General features: G+C 33.2%; 3 protein-coding genes across 3 annotated transcripts; 2 read left to right on the top strand and 1 right to left on the bottom strand.

Annotated features, from left to right (window-relative positions):
* Positions 1-3,236: 3,236 nt before the first annotated feature.
* Positions 3,237-6,873, top strand: TRIADDRAFT_21495 (uncharacterized protein; the record flags this gene model as incomplete). The annotated part of the gene is made up of 10 exons (XM_002109997.1): positions 3,237-3,320; positions 3,393-3,497; positions 3,584-3,655; positions 4,135-4,300; positions 4,400-4,549; positions 4,646-4,820; positions 5,558-5,698; positions 5,778-5,970; positions 6,275-6,449; positions 6,758-6,873. Coding segments are annotated over 10 exons (1,377 nt in total), but the record flags the coding sequence as incomplete, so codon positions are not given.
* Positions 6,874-9,526: 2,653 nt separating this feature from the next.
* Positions 9,527-12,780, top strand: TRIADDRAFT_21737 (uncharacterized protein; the record flags this gene model as incomplete). The annotated part of the gene is made up of 12 exons (XM_002109996.1): positions 9,527-9,638; positions 10,454-10,567; positions 10,800-10,864; positions 10,958-11,065; positions 11,189-11,260; positions 11,384-11,470; positions 11,530-11,681; positions 11,803-11,917; positions 12,011-12,215; positions 12,289-12,366; positions 12,454-12,524; positions 12,604-12,780. The coding sequence occupies 12 exons, from the start codon at positions 9,527-9,529 to the stop codon at positions 12,778-12,780; spliced, it is 1,356 nt and encodes a 451-aa protein (XP_002110032.1).
* A 426-nt stretch (positions 12,781-13,206) lies between these two features.
* TRIADDRAFT_20566 (uncharacterized protein) lies at positions 13,207-15,438 on the bottom strand (the record flags this gene model as incomplete). Its single annotated transcript, XM_002109444.1, has 11 exons — positions 13,207-13,341; positions 13,470-13,595; positions 13,689-13,829; positions 13,919-13,984; positions 14,086-14,164; positions 14,246-14,376; positions 14,450-14,563; positions 14,627-14,773; positions 14,861-14,989; positions 15,068-15,167; positions 15,287-15,438. Coding segments are annotated over 11 exons (1,320 nt in total), but the record flags the coding sequence as incomplete, so codon positions are not given.
* Between the last annotated feature and the right edge of the window lie 10,392 nt (positions 15,439-25,830).

Here is a 25,830-nt window from a genome sequence, read left to right as displayed (position 1 = left end):
ATAATTTGAATATTGATTTCAATGCGGCACTAATGATAAGATATTAGACAATTTAATTTGAAAAAAAGACATGACTGATTGAGAGGATAGATATGGCAAATTAGATGCCAACCTTCCATTAATTAACCAACGGTGCCATATAAATTAATTGTTACGGTGATTATCAGAACGGTACAGTTAAAGGAAGACTTCAGATTGATTATCTGGTAGAGCAGACTAATATAGATACATAAGAGGATGTTTTACTAAGATTTTAGAGCTGCTTTGTTGAAAATGGAATATAATCCGTAAATGATTAACATTTTCTTCAAATAATTCACTCCTGAATCAGCTATTAAAAAGTATCATTATTTTCGAAAGATATCGATCACTACTTATTTAATATAGATAAATATCCAATTTTTAATGGCTTTAATTTGAACAAATCTCCATGTTATCGTTCTGTTAATTCAATTCTGTTATCAGTAATGGTCATTTCGGTCATTATCTAACTGATGCTAAAACAAATAGTAAAGAAAATATCGTAGATAGCTATAAATCTATTTCAGCCGATTAATATTTCAGTAATTTCAATTTCAATTTATTTGTAGTTATCGTTATTTGTGCTTCTCCTCCGGATGTACGTGAAATTTTAATCATAGCCAAACAGCTTCGTATGTTAAATGGACAATACGTCTTCTTAACATCTAAAGTTCGAGCTGAAGATCGATATACCAATAGCTCCAGTTATGCATCGGTTTCTTTCTCGAATACATCACAGATATCATCAATCAACGAAGTATTTCAAGGTTTATTGACTCTCCGAATCTATGATCCACCAGATACGAATACAAGTTCACCATTTAGCATCTTTTCTGATCGCATAAGGTCTAGGTTAAATCTATCCTATGATGCTAAGGCAAGTTTAAATAAAATCTAACTTTGTCATTCTAAAATTATGGTCAACTCTACGTTCATATTATTGCTGAAATTTGTCAATATCATAGAAAGATCTAATTACAGGATTAAACTCTTTATTCATAGATAAACTGACATGATGATAATTTCAAAATATTCACGTCTTATAATAATCTCTATTCATTCTTTGATTTCTTTAGATTGATTACTATGCATCCACCATTTATGATGCCATCTATCTTTACGCTTGTGCTGTCACTTCAGCCTTACAAGCTAATGAAACTAATATAAGAAATGGAACCATGTTACAGAAGTATATAGGGAATCGGCAATTCCAAGGTGATTCAATTTACTACAATTATTCCATTCTAATATATACTTAATCTACCAATGAGCTTTAATCTATGTATTCCATTTATCTCAATGTTATTTTAGGAGCATCTGGTGAAGTTCGAATTAATAAACATGGCGATCGCCAAGCCATTTGGACAATTTTAAATTTTCGTGACAATCAATTTTATCCGATAGTCGATTATTTACCATGGCTATCCAATATCAGTTTGTCGTTCAAAATTCGCGATCTTACAGTAATCTGGCCTGGTAATACTTCAGTAGTACCACCAGGTCGGCCTGGTTGCGGATGGCGTTATGAACTCTGTCAAACTAATAGTAAGTAAACTCGCATAAGATTTGCTTATTGTCTACTAACAGCTAATTATTATCTATGGATAAAAGTGTATTAAGACGAAAGATAATTTACGAATATCCATTCTGTACTTGAGAATTTAAATTAGAATGAAAATGTGTATTATTAAAATGCTCTTACAACATAAGCAATATTCTTGGCTATGGTTCATAAAATTTTAACTAATAGTCTATTAAGATGAAAGCTAATAGATTTAGATATGCAAATATTATAATTATACTAGAGAGTCTTGAATTAGAACTAAATTTTAATTTTGAACTTGCTGTTAGAATATCAACAAAATTCTTTGTGATATTAGATCTAGTTTAAATCTTATTTCGGTAATTTTTGTCCGAGTTTACAACTACCTCTTTCGACTTTAATAGATCCTGTAAAAGGTTGACCTGATTGTTATAATTATCCTTAACTGTATTGCTATTCCTTTACAGTTATAATCGGATGCAGCGTTACATTAGTTATTCTTTTCCTTGGAATACTTTGCTTTGTATATTACAAGTAAGTCTGCTGAGATTGAACTGAAGAAATTCTAACAGTTGTAGTATATTGATATATGATTTCACTGATCTTATATTAAACCTAAATAATTACAGTAAATGACTACCGAAATATTGTAAAATAACCATTGGACTTGAAAATAATTTTTAAAATAGAAAAGTTAGGTATGAAGATGCTGTCAATAAAAAATCTTGGGAAATAAACGAAGTCGATATGATCCCAATTCATTCTAAGGCTGCCCGTGGAAGTTACCTTCATTTACGAATGAAAACCCCCAATAGCACGGTAAGTGGATACACGTATCCACGCCATCATAGCTATGTTTCTTGTTCAAGACAAAGAGGAATGCTAATTATTAAAGTTTATACTTCAGTAACTAATTACTGATTTATCTTCACTGCTACCTTATAAAGCTTATGCTATCATTAGCTCCGTATTCCACAATATACCTACAAGTGTTTTTTACTACTACGGATATGCTCTCATAAAACGTTATTATTAATCCAATGGCTTTGCCAATTGAGTATATTTTCATACATTAAAAATCGATGACTTTAATATCCGTTATGGTTTCTTAAGTTGCTTAGGTCGGAGAATGGTATTTTAAGTACCGATTTTGGATTGATTTTGTTTTTCGTAGTTCATTAGCTGACATTTAATTTCAACCACAATCAGTTTTGTACATGGAGAAGAAATTTGCCTTATATTTTTAACGTAATGGACAAGATGAGAAGAATAATCAAAACCTTATTTATTTAATGACTTCTCAGCAGTCTTTCACCATCATCTTATGATTTTTAATGAAAGGCTAACCTGCTTTAACTTTATTATCGTGATCATGCTATAGACCAGCGTACAAAGCGGTGCAGATGTAAGAAGTCTAAGTTCTCAGGCTAGTGGACCAGTGACCCAAATCTTTACCACTATCAAATCCTATAAGGTAGGCTAAATAAATATGGGTTTACCTTTGGCATAGAAATCTTCAAATATGTTAAAATTAGTTGATACTGGTGTCATTCGTGAGCATCTTATTAATTTTTTATTTAAATAAAGCAATCTATAAGTTAAATCATAAGTTAATGTGATTTCTAAAATTAACATAATATGAAATCATTTGGCCTTATTTCGATTGTTCTAGGGTGAGCTAGTTGCCATTAAAGAATTTCTTAATCCGAGCGCCAAGGTTTCACTGTCACGTTCAACGCTAGTTAAAATGAAGCAGGTTAGGGCTTAATACTAACTTGAATATTTAAAATAGGATCTATTCACTCATAACGTTGATTTTTGAACATAGTTAAGAGACATGCAGCATAATAATGTTAACACAATTTTGGGTGCATGTATCCAAAAAGATCGTATTCGACTAGTGACATTGTATTGCACTAAAGGTAGCTTACAGGTTAGTTCTTCAATTTGATTTTTAAATCTTGTTTTCATCCTTATCCTTCGAATAACATTTTGAATTGAAACTATATTATCCATTAGGATGTATTGGAAAATGATAATATTAAACTCGACAACAGCTTTAAGTTGTCTATTGCAACTGATATTGCAAGAGTAAGTTCATGGAAATGTTTTATGGAAATTTATTTATAATAGCTTATCTTGATATACAGTTTAAGTTAACAGCCAATTACCTTAAAACTACGCCCAACGCGGAGTAAACACGGCCATAGTCACATGGATTGTTTCTACAGTGGACATAAGTAAAAATATAAAGTAATAAACTAAAAGAACGAAACTGATAAGCCCAAGTATTTATTTATACTTTAGATGATACTGGATAAGTTTTTTATTCAAGTTAACTTCAAATTTCCCCTTCCATTCTTTCACATGAGCTCTATTAATGAATGCACTGCCTATTTTATACCACACATAGAGAGTGATATTTCCTTACTGTAATGAAAGTGAATTGATTTTTTATTACATTAAACAGTTTTCAATATTCGGTTGGGTTATAACCATAATATTGAATATACTATAGGTATATCTTGATATCGTTGGTATGTTAAAAATTGATATTTTCGATTTATTAGGGTCTTCATTATATTCATGGCAGCCCTATACTATTCCATGGTAATTTAAAGTCGTCTAATGTGGTTATTGATAGCCGCTGGGTATGTAAATTAACCGACTTTGGCGGATTTCATGTCAAATTTGTTAGCGCAAATGGAGAAGCAGGAGAATATGCGGAATACTCTAGTATGTAACCCCCTTCAAATCAATCATAGAGTACAGTACAGTATATTTATATTGGCTATTTGCATATTAAAAGTAAACGTAAACTCTACTATCACTTAGAATTGTTATGGACCGCTCCTGAGCATTTAAGAGGTAATAAATTAGGTTCTGTTAAAGGAGATATCTATAGTTATGGGATGATATTACAAGAAATTATTTTGCGAGGTTTACCCTTCTGTACCACCAATTATACTCCAAAAGGTTTGATTCGTTTAAATCTGTATAACAATACTGTGAAAAATGTATTCATTGCGAGACAATGTAAACGAATGATTGCTTACATTATGTCGAATCATATACTTTCAGAAATTATCGACATGGTAATAGCAAGAGTAGATCCTCCTTTTCGACCTCAAATTCCCGATGGAGAATGTTCGGATGATATGCTGCGCTTGATGCAAAAATGTTGGAGACATGATCCATTAAGCCGTCCAACAACGCAAGTGATACAAAAAAAATTAGTTGCCATGAATAACGGCAGGTAAAAAGAGTTTTATATGTACAGTAATATTCATAAACTTTCTGAGTAAACCCTTATCCTGTTATAGTTTCATTAGTTGATTGATGAGTTTTAAGTAATTTTAGGATAAACATCATCATTCACTTTAAAGCAACATAAGTTATCACGATGATGGCTGCGACCTTTGAAATATTTCAAATTGTTCAGAAGTAACGCTAAAATAAATAACTTCCTTTTCATCGCAGATTTTTGGTTTTATTTTTTTTGCTTTACTTCAGTGATTCTGTCAGTTACCTCGGTTATAAATTTGAGGATGCAATCTATTTAGTACGTTAATCAATAAAATTTTAATAAGCGATAGGCTTTATGCTAGGCCTTTACAGTATGAGAATATTATTGATTTAATATAGATCTTGAATTTTAACATATTAATTTGGTTTCGGTGAACTTTAGAGCATGCTATGCCTTTACGATACACGGATACTACTGGCTTTAGTATAGTTCTTAAATTTTTTATGTTGATTTGGAGCATTCCATTTCATCATTTAACAATGAATTAGCATTCAAAATAATACATCAGATTCTGGTCCATATATTATTAATGAGATCTCTTGTTTCATGGAATCATAGTAGAATAATTCCTAACTCTCATTTCTAAATAAACGTGCTGTATGATCTCGTTTATTTTGATAGATTAAACTTACTGATACGAATTTAATAAACTGTAAATTAAGAAAAATGATTGTACTGTATGACAGGTCAATCAATATCATGGATAACATGCTGAAAATGATGGAGAAATATGCCAATGATCTAGAAGATTTAGTTGCCGATCGCACTCGAGAATTAAATGAAGAGAAGAAAAAGACTGATGAACTTCTCTATCGAATGTTACCTAGGTAAATATTTCAAAGTAATCCAGTCAGTGAAATAGCAACAACAGTATTTCTTTTAATCCTTTTGCATGTTCAAAAATAGGATTGTTGCCGAACAATTGAAGAAAGGCCAAACGGTTACCGCAGAATCATTTGAACAAGTGACCATCTTTTTTAGTGATATAGTCGGTTTCACGGCTTTGGCAGCTTCTAGTACACCTTTGCAAGTGGTCTCATTACTTAATGATTTATATACCTGCTTTGACAATGTAGCAGACATGTATGATGTCTATAAGGTGATGAGATATTTTAAAGCCTTTGTAATATGTATACTAATAGAATGATGGAAAAAGTGATCGAAAATCGTAGCTTTTAACCTAATATTATTGTCTATCTGCTGTATAATGGCTCAAAGTCTATTTGAGAAGCTTACAATAGTGTGTAAGCGTAAACCAATAGAATGGTGGAGAAAATAATCGGAAACCGTAATCTTTAATTTGATATTACTGTCAATCTATTATATAACACCTTAAAGCCTATTTGAGAAGCTAAGCTGTTTGAAATAATAATACTGTATTAAAGTTAAGCTTGATATTATAGGTAGAAACAATTGGTGATGCATACATGGTGGTATCCGGCTTACCAATTCGCAACGGAAATCGGCATGCTGGAGAAGTTGCTACTTTCGCATTAGATCTTTTACATTGTGTACGCAATTTTCAAATCCCCCATATCCCCGGCAAACAACTACAACTGAGAATTGGCTTGCATTCAGGTAAATCACTCCTCCAGTTAAACAACCTTAGCTGTTCCAAAGCAATGCTGTACTTATTTTAAGTTGATGTTGGTTACTAAGATCCTTCTATTTAAATCACGTTGATAGTATAGTCATTTACGAGTTAAGGATATAGCGAAATTTTTATAGATCTAACCCTAAACCTATCGAAACGATTAACTCAATTGCAAGGGAATTTGCTTAAGTTCACTGTTGCATTAATGAGTATGTTTAGAGAGGACGTGCGAAATCATGAGTTTTGATAGGGTAGCGTAAGTAATGTTGAATTTCATCTATTTTATTTATAGGACCTTGTGTAGCTGGTGTTGTGGGTCTAAAAATGCCACGATATTGTTTATTTGGAGATACTGTTAATTATGCATCACGCATGGAATCGAGTGGACTTGGTATTTCATTGCGATAGAGGAATACTAGTCTAGTATAGAAATAGAGTATTGAAATGATTAATAATTAATAAATATTTCATTTTTATTTTGATTTAGCGTTAAGAATTCACGTCAGCCCAGAATGCGGTAACATATTAAAGGAAGTTGGTGGTTATCATTTACAATTACGTGGTGAAGTCTCCATGAAGGTAATATTTGGTTAAAAAATAGAATTTCTATCATTACTAATAACATTAATACATTAGTTTTTTAAACTAATATTAAGATAAATGAGTTGTTAGTAGCCATAACTATTTCCCTTTACTTTTTCAATACCATATTACTGGAACCTACATTCACTTTCCATCGAATGATTTTCATTTCTGCTATAGGGTAAAGGTACTATAACCACTTACTTCTTAACTGGTAAGGAAAATTTTAATAAATCTCTGCCTGACTTAAGTCAAGCAGCCGGTTTAGAAGATCATACATTCAAGTAAACGGTATTAAGAATGACAACAGAATATTTTTCTCTCGCAAAAAGATATATTTACTACTGTATTGTTACTAATATTGACGGAAGATAAGCATAGGCTCTTCTTGCGATATTGTATAAATTGAATGTCTCCTCTATTAGTTCAATTATTAAATAGACATATTCGATCTGATAGAATAAGCGAGTCTTTGTAAAATTAGCGTGTAATTGCCTACAATTTTGCAACTTAACCATGATTGTATTTATTCGATACCTTGAGTATTTATAAACCACTATAAAATTTGAATATTACAAAATTATCTATATCAGAAAACAGCACTCATTATTATCATTAGAATATATAGGCAATTGCGTAGATTTACTATTTATAAATTGTTACCAAATAGAATATTGTAAGGCTATCTACGCAAGAAGTAATATTTTCGCAATAGCTAGAATATATTTATAACTGCATAGATAAATCATATACTGTAATAAGTCGTTTGCAGATGGGCTAGTAGAATACTCGTAGAAAAGTTCACATGCCTTTAACAAATGGCCTCGTTATGACAACTGGAATTCATATTACAACTCTCGTATACAGATATTGTGTAAATCACTACCAATGATCTATTAGAATATTGACTACGGGTATATTAAGAATAACTAAATGATGCCGGTAGTTTTGTGTTGATAGGGTTATTCCTGTCATTGATATTAGCATAATACTTGTAGCTGTTTGTTATAGAGCCTTGATTTGTTTGATATTATGCTATTGAAACAGGGCTTCTCTTGTAATGAACACTATTAAAAATTCGACTATTTACGAAGAATCATCTTTGCCGATTACTATTGTCTCGCTAATTATTAATCAGTATAATATTAAGGAGCATATTTCTCGAACAAGTTCATGGTTCAATCTCTGAGATGTAGAAGGAGAACCTGCTTACAATTGTAATATACAATTAAGTTAGCATTTCTCGTAAAGGGAATTTATGACAGTATGTACCATAAAACCTACGTGTACTATTTCGTAGCTGTCGGCTTAACCAAGAGTACTCTAAATAAAGCTACATGTAAAGCAGCGACGGTCCTTCTTCAAATAATAAAAAATAAAGAAGGATTTAATCTTTAAGAAACTAGCGGTACAGTATATCATCAGTATTATTTTAGGCGTAATCCAACTTTTCAGAGATTTCGCAGCGTTTACATACTGTCTGCTACAGTCTGCTATATAAAGAAGAATTTAATCTTGAAGATATTAGCGGAAATAAGAAGAGTAACAAGAATCAAGTAGTCTTTGACTCCTTGTAATAAATCTACTGTACAGTACAGTATATCATCAGCATTATTTTGGGCGTCGTCCAACTTTTGCAGCGTTTTACATACTGTCTGCTCAGTCTGCCATCTAAAGAAGAATTTAATCTTGAAGATGCTAGCGGAAATAAGAAGAGTAAATAAGAATCAAAGTAGCCTTTGACTCCTTGGAATAAATCTACTGTACAGTACAGCATATCATCAGCATTATTTTGGGCGTCGTCTAACTTTTGTAGCGTTTTAAATACTGTCTGCACAGTCTGCTATCTAAAGAAGAATTTAATCTTTAAGATACTAGCGGAAATAAAAGAGTAAATAAGAATCAAGGTAGTCTTTGCCTCCTTGTAATAAATCTAGTGTACATTATATCATCAGCATTATTTTGGGCGTCGTCTAACTTTTGTAGCGTTTTACATATTGTCTGCACAGTCTGCCTAAAGAAGAATTTAATCTTGAAGATACTAGTGGAAATAAGAAGAGCAATAGGAATCAAGGTAATTTTTTGACTCCTTGATTTAAATGGACAGTATAATCAACACCATTTTAAGCGTCGTCCAACTTTACCGAGATTTTGCATCATTCTGTATACTGTCTGTTTAATTTTATAGACTGCATTGGACAGCGTATAGCAGGGGGTAAAGCCTAATAGGAAATCTTTGCAAGCTAGAAAATGCAGTCCTTACCCAACCGGGGAGGAATACATAGAGTACAGTATGCTCCATATTGCATGTTTCGAACATACTACTGTCCTATGTATATTTCTACTATAGTGATAGTACGCGATAGTTACTGTTGCCATCGTCATTTTAACTTCGGCTGGAGTGGAGGCTACCCAAGGAATTGATTCATGACATCATTATTATTATTATTAATATAATTCTTCATAAAATGTTAAAATGATGGAGCGATTGAGGAAAGGATCATTACATACAACTCGTTTGCTCCTTCATGGTAGGAAATTATCCACTTCTGTCAATATTAGTAGCAGAAGGGTTGTTGTAACTGGATTAGGTAGGTAGGTTAGCTAACGATGGAATGTTAATATGTAAATTGCTCTAGATGTCAAGGCAAATTCTATAACTCAATACCTCTATGATGGGAGAAGATTTACATGCCACTCAGTGTTGTTATCAGTTTTGGTTACACTATGCTGTTTTACCATACAAACAAGGGTTAAATGTATGTATACCGCCAAGACTAGCAAGTAGATTCCTTCTCTATGCCTAGACAGACAGTTGCAGAATTATGAAATGGAATCGTCTTTGGCTACAGTAACTCCTCCACAATCTCTAGGTAGTTCACAGATGGAGTGAATGGGTTTCTCTGATTGCCGTTGGAGTGTGTATTAACTCTAGTCTATCGTAACAATAAAATTAGAATATCCAGGTTTACTCTAAACTTGCAATTTACAAATAGTAGCTTGATGAAGTAGTATGTGCTGCATTTATCAAATATCAGTATTTCACCTACTCTACAGCACTGTACAGTATGTAAATGACCGTGTTAATAAAGCGTACACATTTCCAGACCTACAGTACATACGGGTATATTTCTTCACTTAAAGTCAGAAATCACTAATGGCGATATTAACAACAATATACGAGCTACCTTACAATAGTTTACTATAATTTTTTAATTGGCGGTTGACGTGATACTACTGTACTTTACATTGGGTTAACGTACGAGTAAACATTAATGTCGCAAAACAGGCGAAGGTGATATATAATCGTACAGACATGCAATAAGCATCGATTAATTACATACAATGACTTTGATGCTACCATAAATGATAACTCTTTTTAATTACTTTCGATAATACGCTTAAGGATTGGTAACGCCTCTTGGTGTAGGAACTGAAATAGCCTGGAAACGATTAGTAGATGGAGCGTGTGGAATAACTTCAATCGATTCTAGCTTAGTAAGAGTTATTCATAAAATGGGTTAATGTTAATGCAAAATTGAATAACAATGAGATAATGTAGAATTGTAAATTTTTCAATCGATAAGCCCGGATTTGATGCGTTTCCTTCTCAAGTTGGTATGTTACGTTGTTATAGCGAAAATCAAATTCTTATGATAGACGCACAAATATAACTTTATCCAATGTTGGATTGAATTATTGCAATTTATCTATAATCTGTGTATATATATATATATATACTATATTTACAGTTGGTAGAGTACCTAGAGGAGAAGACAGTTATCAATTTAAAGCAGACGATTGGATTGGTCGTGGTGTAAGTGTATCTCTCTGTGATAATAGTCTAGATTTATAGTTGTTACTCTTTGAGGTTAAAGTTATATTCTTGATATAATTGACATTTCAATAGGATAAACTTACAATGACTGAAGGCATGATATTCGCTATTGCTGCAGCCCAACAGGCCTTAAAGGATGCTGATTGGATGCCAGAGAATGAAGAAGATCGTGAAAGGACGGTAAAATTATTAGGCTTAAATTATTATTTCACAAATTAAATAGTTAACCTTGAATTCATTATTATTTCATAAATTAAATCATCAACTCATACAAAACATAATTTTAATGATGTAATCTCCTAGGGTGTCTGTATCGGCACTGGTATGGCAGGTTTAGACGATATTTCTAATACCAGTAGCTTATTAAATACTCAGGTTTGCAAAAATATCCCAAGATTTTTCATATTCAAAATTGGTTTGTTGATAATTTAGTTAGCAGTGATTCAATACCGTAGGTCTATAACGCTTCAATTGTATATGTTGATTCATTTTCTTTAGGGGTACAGAAAAGTTAGTCCATACTTTGTACCAAGAATCCTTATTAATATGGCGGCTGGACATGTTAGCATGAAATTCGGATTTCAGGTAGCTATGAAAAATTAGAGATTTAATTTAGGAACTGGATTAAGAGATTACTATATTAGGGTCCAAATCATGCAGTATCAACTGCTTGTACAACGGGAGCACATGCCATTGGTGATGGTTTTAGGTTCATTAAATATGGAGATGCTGACGTAATTGTTGCTGGTGGTTCAGAAGCTTCAATTTCGCCCCTTTCAATAGCTGGATTTTGCCGGTTACATATTAGAATTTAGCTTGTATACACGTAGTTCGCAATTGTTAATTACGGTATAACCTATTTAGTGTCTATTTTATCTCTTGCACTCACTAATCCTACTATTAAATTATCGCCACAGTGCTCGTGCTTTATCGACAAAATACAATAATTGTCCATCAGCTGCTTCAAGACCTTTTGATAGAGATAGAGATGGTTTTGTTATGGGCGAAGGAGCAGGAATTTTAGTCTTAGAGGTAATTTTATAATATAAATTATTAAGCGTCTTAGTGTAGTGTGTATAACAGATTTACGTAATGGTGCAATGAAAGTATTCTTACCTGTTATAGGAATATTCTCATGCTAAGAAAAGAAATGCGAATATTTACGCGGAAATTCTTGGTTACGGCTTATCTGGTGATGCCTTTCATATAACATCCGGAAGACCTGATGGGAAAGGAGCTCTACTTTGCATGGAAAGGGCATTGCGGGAAGCTTCCATAAATATTAATAAAGTTAAATATATCAATGCGCATGCAACATCAACTCCAGTTGGTATGTTATCACAATAGAATACTTAGCCATTTAGGATCATGCAATAAACTTCAGAACTTTTATCTCACTTTAGGTGATGCTATTGAAAATAAAGCTATTAAATCTTTATTTGGTAGCAACTCTAAAGCTCTTAAAGTATCATCAAATAAAGGTTTGCAATCTATAGAAATGTGCGGTATCGTAACCATTTTCCGTACACTGTGTACTTTTAACTAAATATTTATCTTGTATACTGTAGGATCTATAGGTCATTTGCTTGGAGCTGCTGGTGCGGTTGAAGCCATCTTTACTATCTTAGCAATAAAACATGTGAGTAGACACTATTTCATTCTTAATGTACACGTATTGAATTGCAATCAGTAATTTGGCGTTGTATTCAAATTTTTAGAGTATTGCACCCCCAACACTTAATTTACACAATCTACATCCTGAAAAGGATTTTGATTTAAATTATGTCCCTTTACAAGCACAAGAATTGACTGCTAATAATGAGAGCTTGGTAGCTCTTACAAATTCTTTCGGATTTGGCGGAACAAATGCATCACTCTGTTTCTCCTCAATATAAAAAATTATGCTTACTGTACTAGTAACAAGAAAATGATAATTTAAATAAAACAAAGAATTTTACTTATAACGCAAATCGGAATTAACACCAAAAATAAGACAGATTATACAGATTACGTAATTTTGCTAAATAGAACGAATTTTTCTATATTGCATTGCTACATAAAAAGTTTACAATAATTTAGCAATCAAAGTTTGGATTAAACATTCTGAACACTCAGTCAGCAGTAGAGTATATTCTTACTCCATTTTAACATGAAACAACTTTCAGCTACTTCAGTATACATCCATATAGCAAGTAGTGATAAAAAGCTAATCAACTTTTAATATTTATTATATAGCAATATTACTGCGTTTTTGCAGGGAAGGAAAAAATAATACAGTACCAGGAAAAGAAGTAAGATAATAAAATATTTATTAACTACATTTATCGAATAGAAGATCCTCTTAGATTGAGTTGATTTTGTTGCTGGCCATCGGATACTGGGGCAGAATTTATTTGCAGTTCTTGTATTGTCGCAGCCAATCGACTGCTTTCGTCCGGTAACGGCAATGCAAGGTTCTGCATTCAGTAATAACATATCGGTTAGAGAATCATCAACAATTAATACAAATCAGGGAAGTAGTACCAATATACATGCAATATTTGACTCTAGTGCAACAAAACATCAAATTTTTTACTATACCAACCTCGCCGACGTTATATACATATACTTTGCCGTCAGCGTCTCCAGCAACCAGCTGATTGCCTGATTGCGACCATTTCAAGCAATTTAATGCGATATTGTTTGTAATTACTTCACTGTATTTGGACACCTAAACGATAGTGCAAAGAGATAGTATTTGCTATTGTTGGTGATTATTTGATAATAACTAACAAATTGTGAATTTATCCAATTTCAATAAAACCTCAGTATCCTTGTTGATGTTCCATAGGTCCAATCGGCCAGAACCATCTGCGGATGCAAATACTGCTGGGTGGATAGGGGACCATTTAACGTCATAGACGTAATCACTATAGCCTTCAAACGAATGTAAAGGTCTTGTCGCCTGCACGATATAATGTATATACAATGTTAGCAAACGTATGGTAAATGGAAAGGGATAACTATTTAAATAAAGAAAAAAATAGATTTTACCTTTTGTGTCCACAATTTAACAGACCAATCGAACGAAGACGTTAGGAATAAATGTGTAAAGTCAACCTAAGTCAAAATAAAATGTTTTACACGACACTGAGATAACTTTCTTGTACAGACTGTAAGTTGCATTTATTTTAAAGTATGTGCATTGAGTAGTTACTAACCTGAGTATTAGCGTGATGTGTACTAATTGCTGCTACCGGGGCTTGATGACTTTCAAAAGCTTCGTTGATTCCTGCTTTACTGAATATCGGTAATTACAAAGAGATCTCAGTAAACGTCTAAATTTTTATCTAATAGAGTCAATTAGATTGTTTAACATACTTTCCATGACGACTTCCAGAGTATACGGTGCCCTCCTCACTACCAACGATAAAATTATTGACATCATTGGTAGGGAAAGCCATGCAATTTACAGGAACGACCTTTTGTTTATATTGCAGTTCCATTGTATCCTGAAGTGGGATTTGACATTAGTTGTGTAAAGACCGAGTGAAATTGGAAAAAAATTGTATTTTTATATTTTACCTGAGGTTGTGATAGCATATCTAAGCTCCATGAACAAAGTTTACCATCATTACATATAGATATTAAGTTATTAGCATTTTGAGTTCCCAAGACATCAATGCAAAAGACAGGATGCTGGAAAAAAATCATTTAGTTAGGTAGGTGGTTATTTAATTTCTTATCTTTATAATGGTATACCGTATGAGCAGCAGCAGATAATGGGGTACGTTGGACAGGTGTTCGCTTGTAGCTTCTACTATCCCACAGTACCACTTGACCAGAGTGAGTACCGCCAATAACAATATTGGGATGGAATTGAGAAAAGGCGACAGACATGACAGAAGACTACAATTGGATCGTTCAGATGAAATGTAAATACTAAGAATAATACATCATCCCAGATTATGTCTTTATAAGAGATAAATTTATTACCTGGCACCGAAAGATAAACTCAGGTGTTTCTTTCTTAGCAAATTTCATATTCCATACCAATACTATGCCATCTGGTTCATGAGGGGCTTCTTCATTTTGATTATAGGCGGCAGCAATTAGCTCAGAAAACTGACACAAAAATTATATAATATCCCATGTTAAAAAAGGTTGTACAATGATATAGCGAAGATGTAAGCGTATGCATACATTTGGAGACCAGTCTATACAAGTAACAGTCCTATGTCTGGACCAATGGTCATCAAAAAACTGCCGACCCAACGTTACTCGATCTCTATCAGAAGCCATTCTATATAAAAAATAGGTACAGTTTAACTAGTTGGCAGATAATCTTATTCAATAGAACGACGAAAGCATAATTGTGAATGAAAGAAAAAGTTTATTATAGAATTAATATAATTAGAATACCCTTCTTTATCTTCATCATCTCCTCCAGTATAATCCACAAATATATCAACATCTTCAGTAATTGCTCGTTCTACGATAGTAGTTGCTCGAAGGAAAAACTTTGTAAAATCTTGAGAATTAAGAATAAGCTTCTTTTCTTCTTCTGATAATTCAGGAAGTTTAGGAGGTATATCTAATATAGTTGTTTGAGTATTAACTCTACATTAACTTTTGTTTCATCGAATATTTTCGGTAAATGATTATGGGAGATACCTTCATCTTCAATTTCTTTATTGTCCTCCTCTTCATTATTATCAGCATTTTCTTTGGATTTATTATCAGTCTCTACTTGGTTGGCTTCTTCATCATCTAGGCAAAACATAGTAGAACATGTGAGTATTCATGTCAAAAGTTCATTCTTGGGTTGTTTCGTCTATCAACCTGATGGTTCAGGCACTGGCGTTTGAGTTTCTTTGCTATACGCTACAACTTCCTAAGAATAATATAATTTGTAGAAATAACATGCTTGAAAAATAGTTATAAATGTTGATATTATTGACACTAGTATCGTAGATTGGCTAAATTACCGACCTTTGGTGCTAGGCTGGTCGTAGACACTTGGGATATTCCAAGTTTCAAATCTTTCCGTAATACTTTTCTATCAGTTTTAAGAAGAGAGAGAGAATCAAATAGCTGCATGTTATAACGTTGAATAGAGCAATGATGATATTTATCGTAACTATTTAGAATTAGAAGACAGCAATAGCAGCAGGTGAATCATTACAACTCTCATCCTATTCTAATAGCTAACCTAATTCGAGCAGTGGAAGCCGCTATAGGAGAGAAGATATAAATCATAGGATTAGAAAGAGAAGGATATTTCAGGTTAAATTGTTCGATTTCATATACAGTATAATGTATGTAGGCGGGGTAGGTAGGTAGTTGTTCCTAGTATAAAGCATGATACTTACGTTTAACTAATTCCTCATCGATACCCTTTAAGAGATTGTCGGTATCCAGTCTTTTCTTCTCTAAATCGCTACTGACACGTTGTAATTTATTATCACCATCTTGGCTATCGTTTGTTCCATTATCAGTTGTTGCTGTTACAGGCTTGGATTCGGTCGTCGAGCTTTTCTAAAGGGCCAGAATAATATCAAAAATAAAGTAAGACAATTTGACTAATATTTACGTAGATTAGTTGCTACTGCAATAGTATTAATCAATGCATCAATAAAACTGTCAAATTAGCCGATAACGACAGTTATTCATCTTATCGATGTTTACGCTAGAATAAGCCAAAGCGAGAGATACTTCAGCAGTTGTTTTTTGGCAGTGTTTGATAGTTAATAATTCATTGGTGGAGCAATCACCATTACAGATTTGTGTTTTACTGATTTTTATAGTATCGTAGTTTATGGTATACTATCGGTTGTCACGAATCGGTCGACGTATCTTGACATGTTAAGTTTTTATTCTGGTGTTAAGCACTACTATAGACCGAATTGAATGGAGATTTAAGAAAATGGATAAAGCGCATTCCATAATTGCATCGATCGTTAACAATGGTAGGTTAATATAGCACTCGATGAGGCGTTGATGTATCAGTGAAGCCGCTTTCCTTCGCCATACACGTCTACATCAACCTTGACCAACAGGTTCTTCTTTGATGACGATCGATACGATACTCTCCGACGGTATTGCAATTTTCTAGGATATCATGAATGATTCATGTTGGCATGCAAATATTATCACAATCATGATCAAAGATTTTACTTGCAAGTCGTATACAATTTACACACACACACACACACACACATATGGGAATTTCACAAGTAGAAATTGTCTATGGATGATTGGAGTTGAGCTATTTGTGGTCCATTTCTATACAAGAGAACTGATATTCAAATGGTACACAAGAGTCGCTAGTAAAAGTGGTCAATCTGATATCCTTGCATGGAATAAAATCCAGCTGCTTGTCCTATCATTGATTTTAACCAATGAGTAAGAGAAATACTCCAATTGGATACGATCCGCCATATCGCTCACATCAGCGTCACCAAGCATTTTCCTAACGTTTGCACAGCCAATCTTGCCATACTGATGATAGCAATTCAATATTTCTACTCAATCATCATCTTAATCTTTATCCAGTTACCTCAGTTTTTAATTTTGCTTTCTCTTCACGAGCTTTACGTATCTCTTCTAGGCGTTTTCGTTTTCTTTCCAACTCGGCTCGTCTGTCCGACATTTTATCACTGGTGTATAGGTTTGACACAGGCACGAATAGGAGGGGGGGGGCCTCCAGCAACAGCTTCTATACTGTACGTCTTCCCCCAATTCTCCACCACTGGTCTCCAAGCGCCGGCAACTGGATAGGATCCAATTGATACACTATAGCCAGTTGAGTCTGTCATCAAACAGTCGTTTAACGCTACTATTAGCTGGACGCTAGTCCGTCTCCTTGGGGGGGGTGCGAAATGCCCCGGGCCTCGTTGTTGCTTTTTCATACTCAATACTATAGCTGCCTATAACATCCATACTGTATCCTACAACACGCCACCAGCCCATGGACAGTGTATATACAGTTGGCACACTTTGCGATTCACCTTAGCGATCTGTCTGTCTATCAATCCGATCCGTGTGCTAGAAAACGATTCAGGTTGGACGAGTTGGTTGTTGGCCGTTTTTGAGTGTGTTTCTCTCGCTTATTTTCCTTGATTAAAGTTTCTTTTACCCATCGAGAGATAGAAATCTCATTTCTCTGTGTACCGTAATCAGTCTGTCAATCCATACTAGCCATGATGGGCTAGATCGTCATGTCTTTGGTCCCAACCATCTTTTTCACTTGCCAACACTCACAGTACGACATTGGTATACTGTAGGCATAGACAGGGCCAGTACGGCCTGGTAGAATAGAACTGCTGTTTCCGCTTACACAGTGTATTCTACTACCACCGTACTATGTATTGAGCAGTTGTACTGCAGATTTTTTACGCCTGCGCGTCGCCCTAGGCTAAATACAGGACAGTACTCTACAGTGTACAGTCGTCAAGAGTCAGTGGTGTACTGTACACTGTACTGTAGATCGCCAGCTAGAAGAGTAGGGGGGACGCGGAAAGCTGTCTAATGTTGAGCCAACAATGATGGTCAGGTGTGATTGTCTATTGTAGCGCAACATATGGCCAATGGCCATAGACCAAGCTTGTAGAGATAGAAAATAGAAAAATGCTCTCAAAATGTCGAATAGTAATGGTCGATACTAGACCTGACAAAGATTTGGTTAGAGAATGTCGTCAAATGAGCGTTCAGTGGCCTAAAAATGTTTACAGGCTTATCACTTGACAAGTTATTCTAGTCCATGCCGTTGTGTTTCCACGCTTAGTTGTTCCTGTTGGCACGAGGGACTTTGATATACTTCACCTAGTAGGCTTACTAGAAATCACTTTTTATTTAGGATTTACTGCATTTACTAACTTATCTGTTACAACATATTAGGGGTGCAGTACAACAGGTTATTGTATTCTTATATATATATACATAACACATGCTACCACTGAAAGCGTCTCTTTGGACGACAATGGTGGACAGTGGAGTGTACTGTATACTTGTAGAGGATAGGAATAGCCAGTGAAAGAGGGTCGTACAGTAATGACTATCAATTAGTTACTGAAATCAGACATGGACTTGTAGTGATCCGACTAGACATCAGGGATATCGGATATGCTACTGGAATTGCAATACAACTTCACAGATCTTTGCCAAACAAAATGCGGAGAAAATTTAGGGAATAGACCGGTAATGAATAGCCGGCGAAAGAGGTCATAGAGAATCGCTCTCGTTAGTTACTGATGTCAGATATGGACTTGTAGTGATCCGACTAGATATTGAATATATGCTACTGGAATTGCAATACAACTTCACAGATCTTTGCCAAATGCCATGCTAAAAACAAAATGTGGGGAAAAAAATGGAGAATAGAACGGAGTTTGATCCTGATTTTTTGAAATTTAAATTTTGGTTAACGAAGGCGTTGTGTAAGGTTTTGAAATCGATTGCGATGGTACGGATACTGTACCAACAATATGTTAGGACAGGAAATGCTGAAGGCTAATATCGCAAATAATATAATGATCAACGTATGCGTGCTTAACTACTATACAATGCGATGCTTCCTCGAGCCTTGTCCAATATCTTAGTGTAACATTGCCCATGTATTCTGTCGCTACTGTCAAGTACATCAGTAAAAGAAGAATCGCCAGTAAGATGCAACTCTGCTTACTCTAGGGTTGCTATTGATGAACTAGATAGCTTCTTCAATAGCCATTGTAGGAGTACATGACTATGCGCGTTAAATAGTGAAGTTAGAAGAAGGGAATACACGTTTATTAAACTATGCAACAGGGTATACTATATTATATTCCTGTCTTCTTTATTATAAACGGTATAAACAACCAGCCTGTAAAAAGTTTCCAATTGAATATTGTGCAATAACCTGAAAAGATTGCGCTTTTTGATATTGCCCATTCTGCCATCGAATAGATCAGTACTTTAATGGGTCACTTATCGTCTTTGAGCTCTTTTAATTATTATAGTTATTATTATAAATTTTTCGCTATTATAGTAACATTGAGCAAAGATAGTTTTATAATGGCACAATCTTCCTCGCTTTCATATTCTATCACATTTTCAATCCAATTGTAGTAGTTTTAGCTAATTACAGTAATAATTGAAGTACGGTAGTATTAAGAAGTAGAATAGTCTATTATGCTTATAAGGTAATTTCATGATTGCTGATGATTAAACAGTGAACTTATACTATTCGTACTATGTGTGTATAATGGTCTTATGTTACGTTAGAGATTTACTCAATTTTAATAACTCAGATTTTGAGTTAAACGATTGCGAACCTAAGGGGTTGTAAAACCCTAGCACTACACCAATACATATAAACAACTGTTATACACACTTACAATGAGTTGATCAGCAGACAATGCATGCACTTTATTTAAACACGGAAGCACCTATATTGAGTAGGATGTATACGGTTACATAGCTTATGCTTTTAATAAATTCATAAATTGAAAGGGAACCATCAATGTAATTCTATCAAGCTGTATGTATAAATAGACAACTAATAGGTACTGCATAAATTCTTGTGCAGGTAAAAGTGGTTAATATCGATGTACAATAGCGATAGCCTTTTATTTTGAAATTTTGCGTTCTACTCGTATTACATGATACGCAGCTTAAATATTAAAACTAGTTTAGTTTTCTAACACATATAGTAGAATAGTATCGATTATCTTCATTGTATAAATTATAGGACTAGGCAGCTTGAATCTCTAATCAAATACCTAAAGTAAACTCCAAATTGTATACTTTAACGTAGAGATGATACCGATATCGTATGAAGTGCATATGTATTAGTATGCATATTCTAAAAGTTCTAAAAAATAGTTCACTAGCGTATAATTACTGATTAACAACTATGTGTAAAATTCGGTAACAGAGAATAGAAAACAAACAAAACAAATTGATATTCGTGGAATGACTATGATATAGAAATCTTATTAGATGTTGATCCGGTATTTCTTTAATATAGATTATGGCATATATGCAAATAGTGTGCTGCTTGTGTACCATGATTAAAGTATGCATGCGACAGAGATAACTCGAAAACATTTTTTCTTGCCCTTTCGAGAGAAATCTATAGTATTCAGTACCGCAACTAAAATGTAAGCATTAATACTCCTTCTACTGTGTCTTAGTCAGTTAATCCAGATTGTATATAAGCTACTGCAAACTATGATCTACATTAAAGAATAGCACTAGGATAGTCACAAATAATCTAAGTAAAACATTAGATTATATAATCATTTCAAATTTAATTTGTAACAATATCGAAAGAATAGAATTGCTACACCAGTAGTCATAAAAGCATAATAGAAACTATAAAATCAAGTTGCTACTGATAAATCTACAAGTAAAAATATCAATTATTACATCTAGTAGTATAAAAATGTAGCTTCTGACCGACAGCCAGCCATCATTAAGATATCATTAAAATAAGTATGGAAATTATATAGATGAGTCGTGTGTTTATGCTAAGGTTATTCAAGTTAATTAAGAGTAATATTTATAATTATTTATCAATCTATACAAATGTTGATGATATGATAGCTACATCTTTCTTTCGTAATTCATCATTAATAAAGGGTTTATTTTGGAGAGAATTAAAGTGATATCGACGTTATACTACATGGTGCATTATGCATGTAAACTATATTCGCCTATCCTTAGAGATAACTTTAAAGTCTAAGAATGAAATAAAATTATCTCTAGTACTTTGTTAAGAATTAGTATAGTGCCGTAATACTATATATATTGATTACAATTTAAAGCAGTGAGGAATTTTTACTAAAAGCATGTCGATGCATTATTCATTGAAATCATTGTTTAAAAATGAAATTGATGTTGTAAGTTAAACATGTCAGAATAATCATCCATGACTGTACTGTATTAAATTTGGAAAAACTTATTTACGCTGCGGTCATCACTGATGGTTCATTAAGGGTAAAATAAAGATAATTATAGGTTCTCCGTCTTTAAATTAATGAAAGTATGATAGTATCGGCGCCGCTTTATGTTTACGACTAGAAAATAAAACTTACAATTATTGTAGAAACTAGTTTTTACTTTGCATTCCTCGTAAGTGATCTTATGCATAATTCATGATTTAATTGTTTAATACATATGATTTTGGACAGCGTTCTAACCATTACGGTAACATAACTATAATATATCGAAAGAGTTTTTATTGCCAATGTCGTTTATTGCAAAGAACAAATAATCGCCAACTTGTTTAGGATAAAATTCAGAATGAACTTTTTGTCTTTTTTCGATCGATTATAATACTCGTATCTCAGAGATTCCAGTGTAACTTACGGATTTATTCAATTAACTGATAGAAAGTTAATAAGAAGAAATTTATATCGATTGCATTAGATGAGAATATGTTACTTATGTATCAGTAAACGTTGATGACGTTTATCAAACGACGTATAAGCGCGTAATCGGCACGTCTTGGATGTTGATGATTTGCATGATTACATTAGTTATTGGTTTATTCGTTTCTTTCATTCAATTGCCATTTTAATAAATTAACAATTGTTAATTTGAAATGTCAATACAGACGGTGCCATTGGAGCGAAACAAATTTTTGTAATATGACTATTAAAAGAAATAGCAGATAAAGGTGTGGTTAACCCACTACGGACAAATCAATTGTTGATATTCGTGGTACAGATGGTACTCTGCGTTGTTTTTAAGCTTGTTTTGAAAAGCCGGCAGATTGATTCTTTATTTTACTCTTTTGTTTAGTTTATGTGTATTAGTCAATTTGTTCCCTACAGTCATTATAAGCTAAAATGTATATTGATTAGAATACTGATAGTCTAATTATTATCTTATTCAACAGTGTACTAAGTAGATTTCATGTATGCATTTAAATGCTTAGATTACAGTAGCATTAGTGACAGGTTTGGGATAAAGATTTGATCACGATGATTATGAAGGTGGTAAAATTAAATTGATCAACATGAAATTAGAATCGTGGTATATACTGTAGGTATAAATTCTGAAAGGATTCAATTTATTATCAAATTAATTTAATTGATTATGGTCAAACGCTTTCCGATGTGTTGAAATTATCTACAGAAATTTTTTTAGTGGTCTTATAGCTAGTCTACAATGAGGCCATAGATTTTGTATAAACTTCTATTCGTTTCACGAGAGGTAGTTGAATCCCCCAGAGTAAAGTTGTAGATTATTATCGCTCTTATAATTTTCCTCTCAGCGATCACGTTAATGTCATATGATCCTCTCAATGTATAGATACTCCTACAATGGTGATAGGCGATTATTTAGGAAAGAACGAGGGTAAAACATCCAATATTAACTTGGTGTTTCTCTCTATTTATACGATAGATTATGTAAGTGCTTAGTACGGAGTGGTACGACAATCATGATCTACGTTTTGTTATCATTCTAAGAACTAGGATTTAGATAGCATAATGCTGCTCCACACGATATCATTTCTCTATTTAATGTAAGCTCAGTTTTATTGTTTAATAGATAATCTTGTTTTAAGGAACATATGATAGCTAGTGTAGTTTTGTTATCCATTAACTGTGAGTAGGGGTTAATGTGGAAATTAGACGTATCATAATATGTTAGCCCTGACTTGGTGTTGCGTTGTTAGGTTTCATCTGCAACTATTTTGAAATGTTGATATTTCAGCATCCAGTAAATTATATCTAAAATAGCTACTATTCACTTATATGGATGTAGTAGAACTCGTATTGTACAATTTGCATTGGGAGAATGTTCAGAATTTTACTTTTGCTTAGATTACATTATATGTATTAGCACTTTTATGAATTACTTAAAATATAAATTGAATTACGGCAAGCGGAGATAAAGTTTAGTAGCTTTTCTTCATATTAACCGTTTGCGAACATTGTTTTTTTATTTCTATCGGCATGACAATAAAATAAATAGCTACGAGTATTACTAAAAATTGAACCCAGTATTATCATTAAGTAAAGTTAATTATCAAATCAAAAATTATCGGTACTGATTGCTTTAGCATGAAGTACAAGAGTTATAGAACTAAAACAGATTGCAATGGAGGTACTGTACTCTTCTACTTTTCGATGAATTATAATTACAGTAGTTTGAGAGTACCACATTTAGGATGTGATTTACAGGGCATGCATCCATTAATTGTATTAATTACCAATAATGTAAGAATGTCGGAATGACTGGGTTAGCAAATATTTATATACGTATGATAAACTTATGTGTGAACTGTAGGGATGTAGAAGATATTTCATAAATCAACATCAATAAGATAATAATGATAACTTGGCAATCATACAGCCATCTACATACTATACTGTGCTACGCTAATGTTTTCTAATATTGTATTAGAAATCGATTCTTAAGTGAGAACTTTATCATGGAGTGCTGAGGTGAAGATTACTTTGTTAAATATTTAAAATGTAGGCCTTTCAAGTTTGCTTTCTGTATTAGCTGATATTTACATTCCATGAGTGGTTAATCTAACAAAAAATTAAATAGCGATTCTACGTTTTCATAAGTGCTAATTTAAACTGGACCGTTATTATCTAAGTTTACGAGCAATATCAAGTAGTGTTGAGTAAAAGATTGTAATAATTGATAATTTTGTTAGTTACCGTGTATTGGATTTATATTATTAGCCTTGACAATTTTAATTAAATAATTAATTAATGTCTTACCCTATTTATCCAATGATGTATAAAATTATTCTCAAATTAACAAAGATTTATCATCCCGCAGAGCTACCTGCAGTTATAAGGGTAATACTCTTTATTAGTTTTATGACTGCCTTTAATTTAGTTAAAAAAAAAAGCATCGTTACTACTTTCCCTACTTCGAAATTTACGAAATATGAATATAATACGACATATCGAGATGAGGTTATTCACTTAATGTACTGCAATAGCTTGGGATTAATCTTTGCAAAATGCTGAACCCTTAGAAACCACCGAAAATATGAAATTAACAATAGGGTGTCCACATTATTGTTTCATAGTTTACGAATTGAAGTAAGAGCAGGATAAGATGACAAAGGGATCATCAAATCCTAAGGGGTGGCGGGATTTTAATTTTGTTTTATGCTAAAGAGAAAATATAATAATAGGTTAATAGATTCTTTACCTGGCTTATCTATTGAAAGTTTTAGGGAATAGTTTAATAGCTAGTTTGAGTTAATAATACTCTGCCGATTGTGGGGTAACAGAAAGTAGATAAATTATTGGATGCTTCATCATTGATTAGCCAGTACATCGAACTGAACTGCTTGAATCAACCTTGATAATTAAATTTGCAGAGTATTATTGTACTAGCAAGTAGCAAGCTGTTGCCTTGCTTATTGAACTAACTATCGGTAATGTTTTATATACACATTATACACTTACTTGATACAACCATTCTAGGCCTGAAGTAATATACATCAAGGACAAGTATATTACTTATATTTATTGGCTACCTTGGACAATCGAAATAGTAACCGCGATACAACATTATTCTTTTCGAACATAGTCTATTTTTACGTGCGCATTATTGTAATTGGAATCGACAGTAGATGAATGCTATTTAGATTAAACGCGGGAATAACTTGCTGTAATTCTATTGATACCTTTTGCAACGTTCGGTCAATTTTAATTTTATTTATTTATTCCGCGCCATGAGTGAAAGTAGAACACATGTAATATTGATCACTTTATAACTTATAGCATATTTACTGTTGGTACTGACCAAACTTATAACCTATTTACTGTTAGTAAATTGTTGAATATGTAGGGTGAAGTTGACGATCTTGCTGAGGAATCATGTTGATAATGAAAAAATGCAAAACTGTCTGATCTGTACCAACCGCTTTGCAGTCTGCACTCATTCCCGGTAATCGACTGGGATGCCATTTTACGCGTACTCGTGTAAGCGAAAATTCACATCAG

The sequence above is a fragment of the Trichoplax adhaerens genome, genomic scaffold, assembly GCF_000150275.1.
Source record: "Trichoplax adhaerens TRIADscaffold_2 genomic scaffold, whole genome shotgun sequence".
NCBI classification, from domain to species: Eukaryota; Metazoa; Placozoa; class Uniplacotomia; order Trichoplacea; family Trichoplacidae; genus Trichoplax; species Trichoplax adhaerens.
The sequence above is the reverse complement of the archived record's forward strand: the minus strand, read 5'-3'. Positions and strand labels throughout refer to the sequence as shown.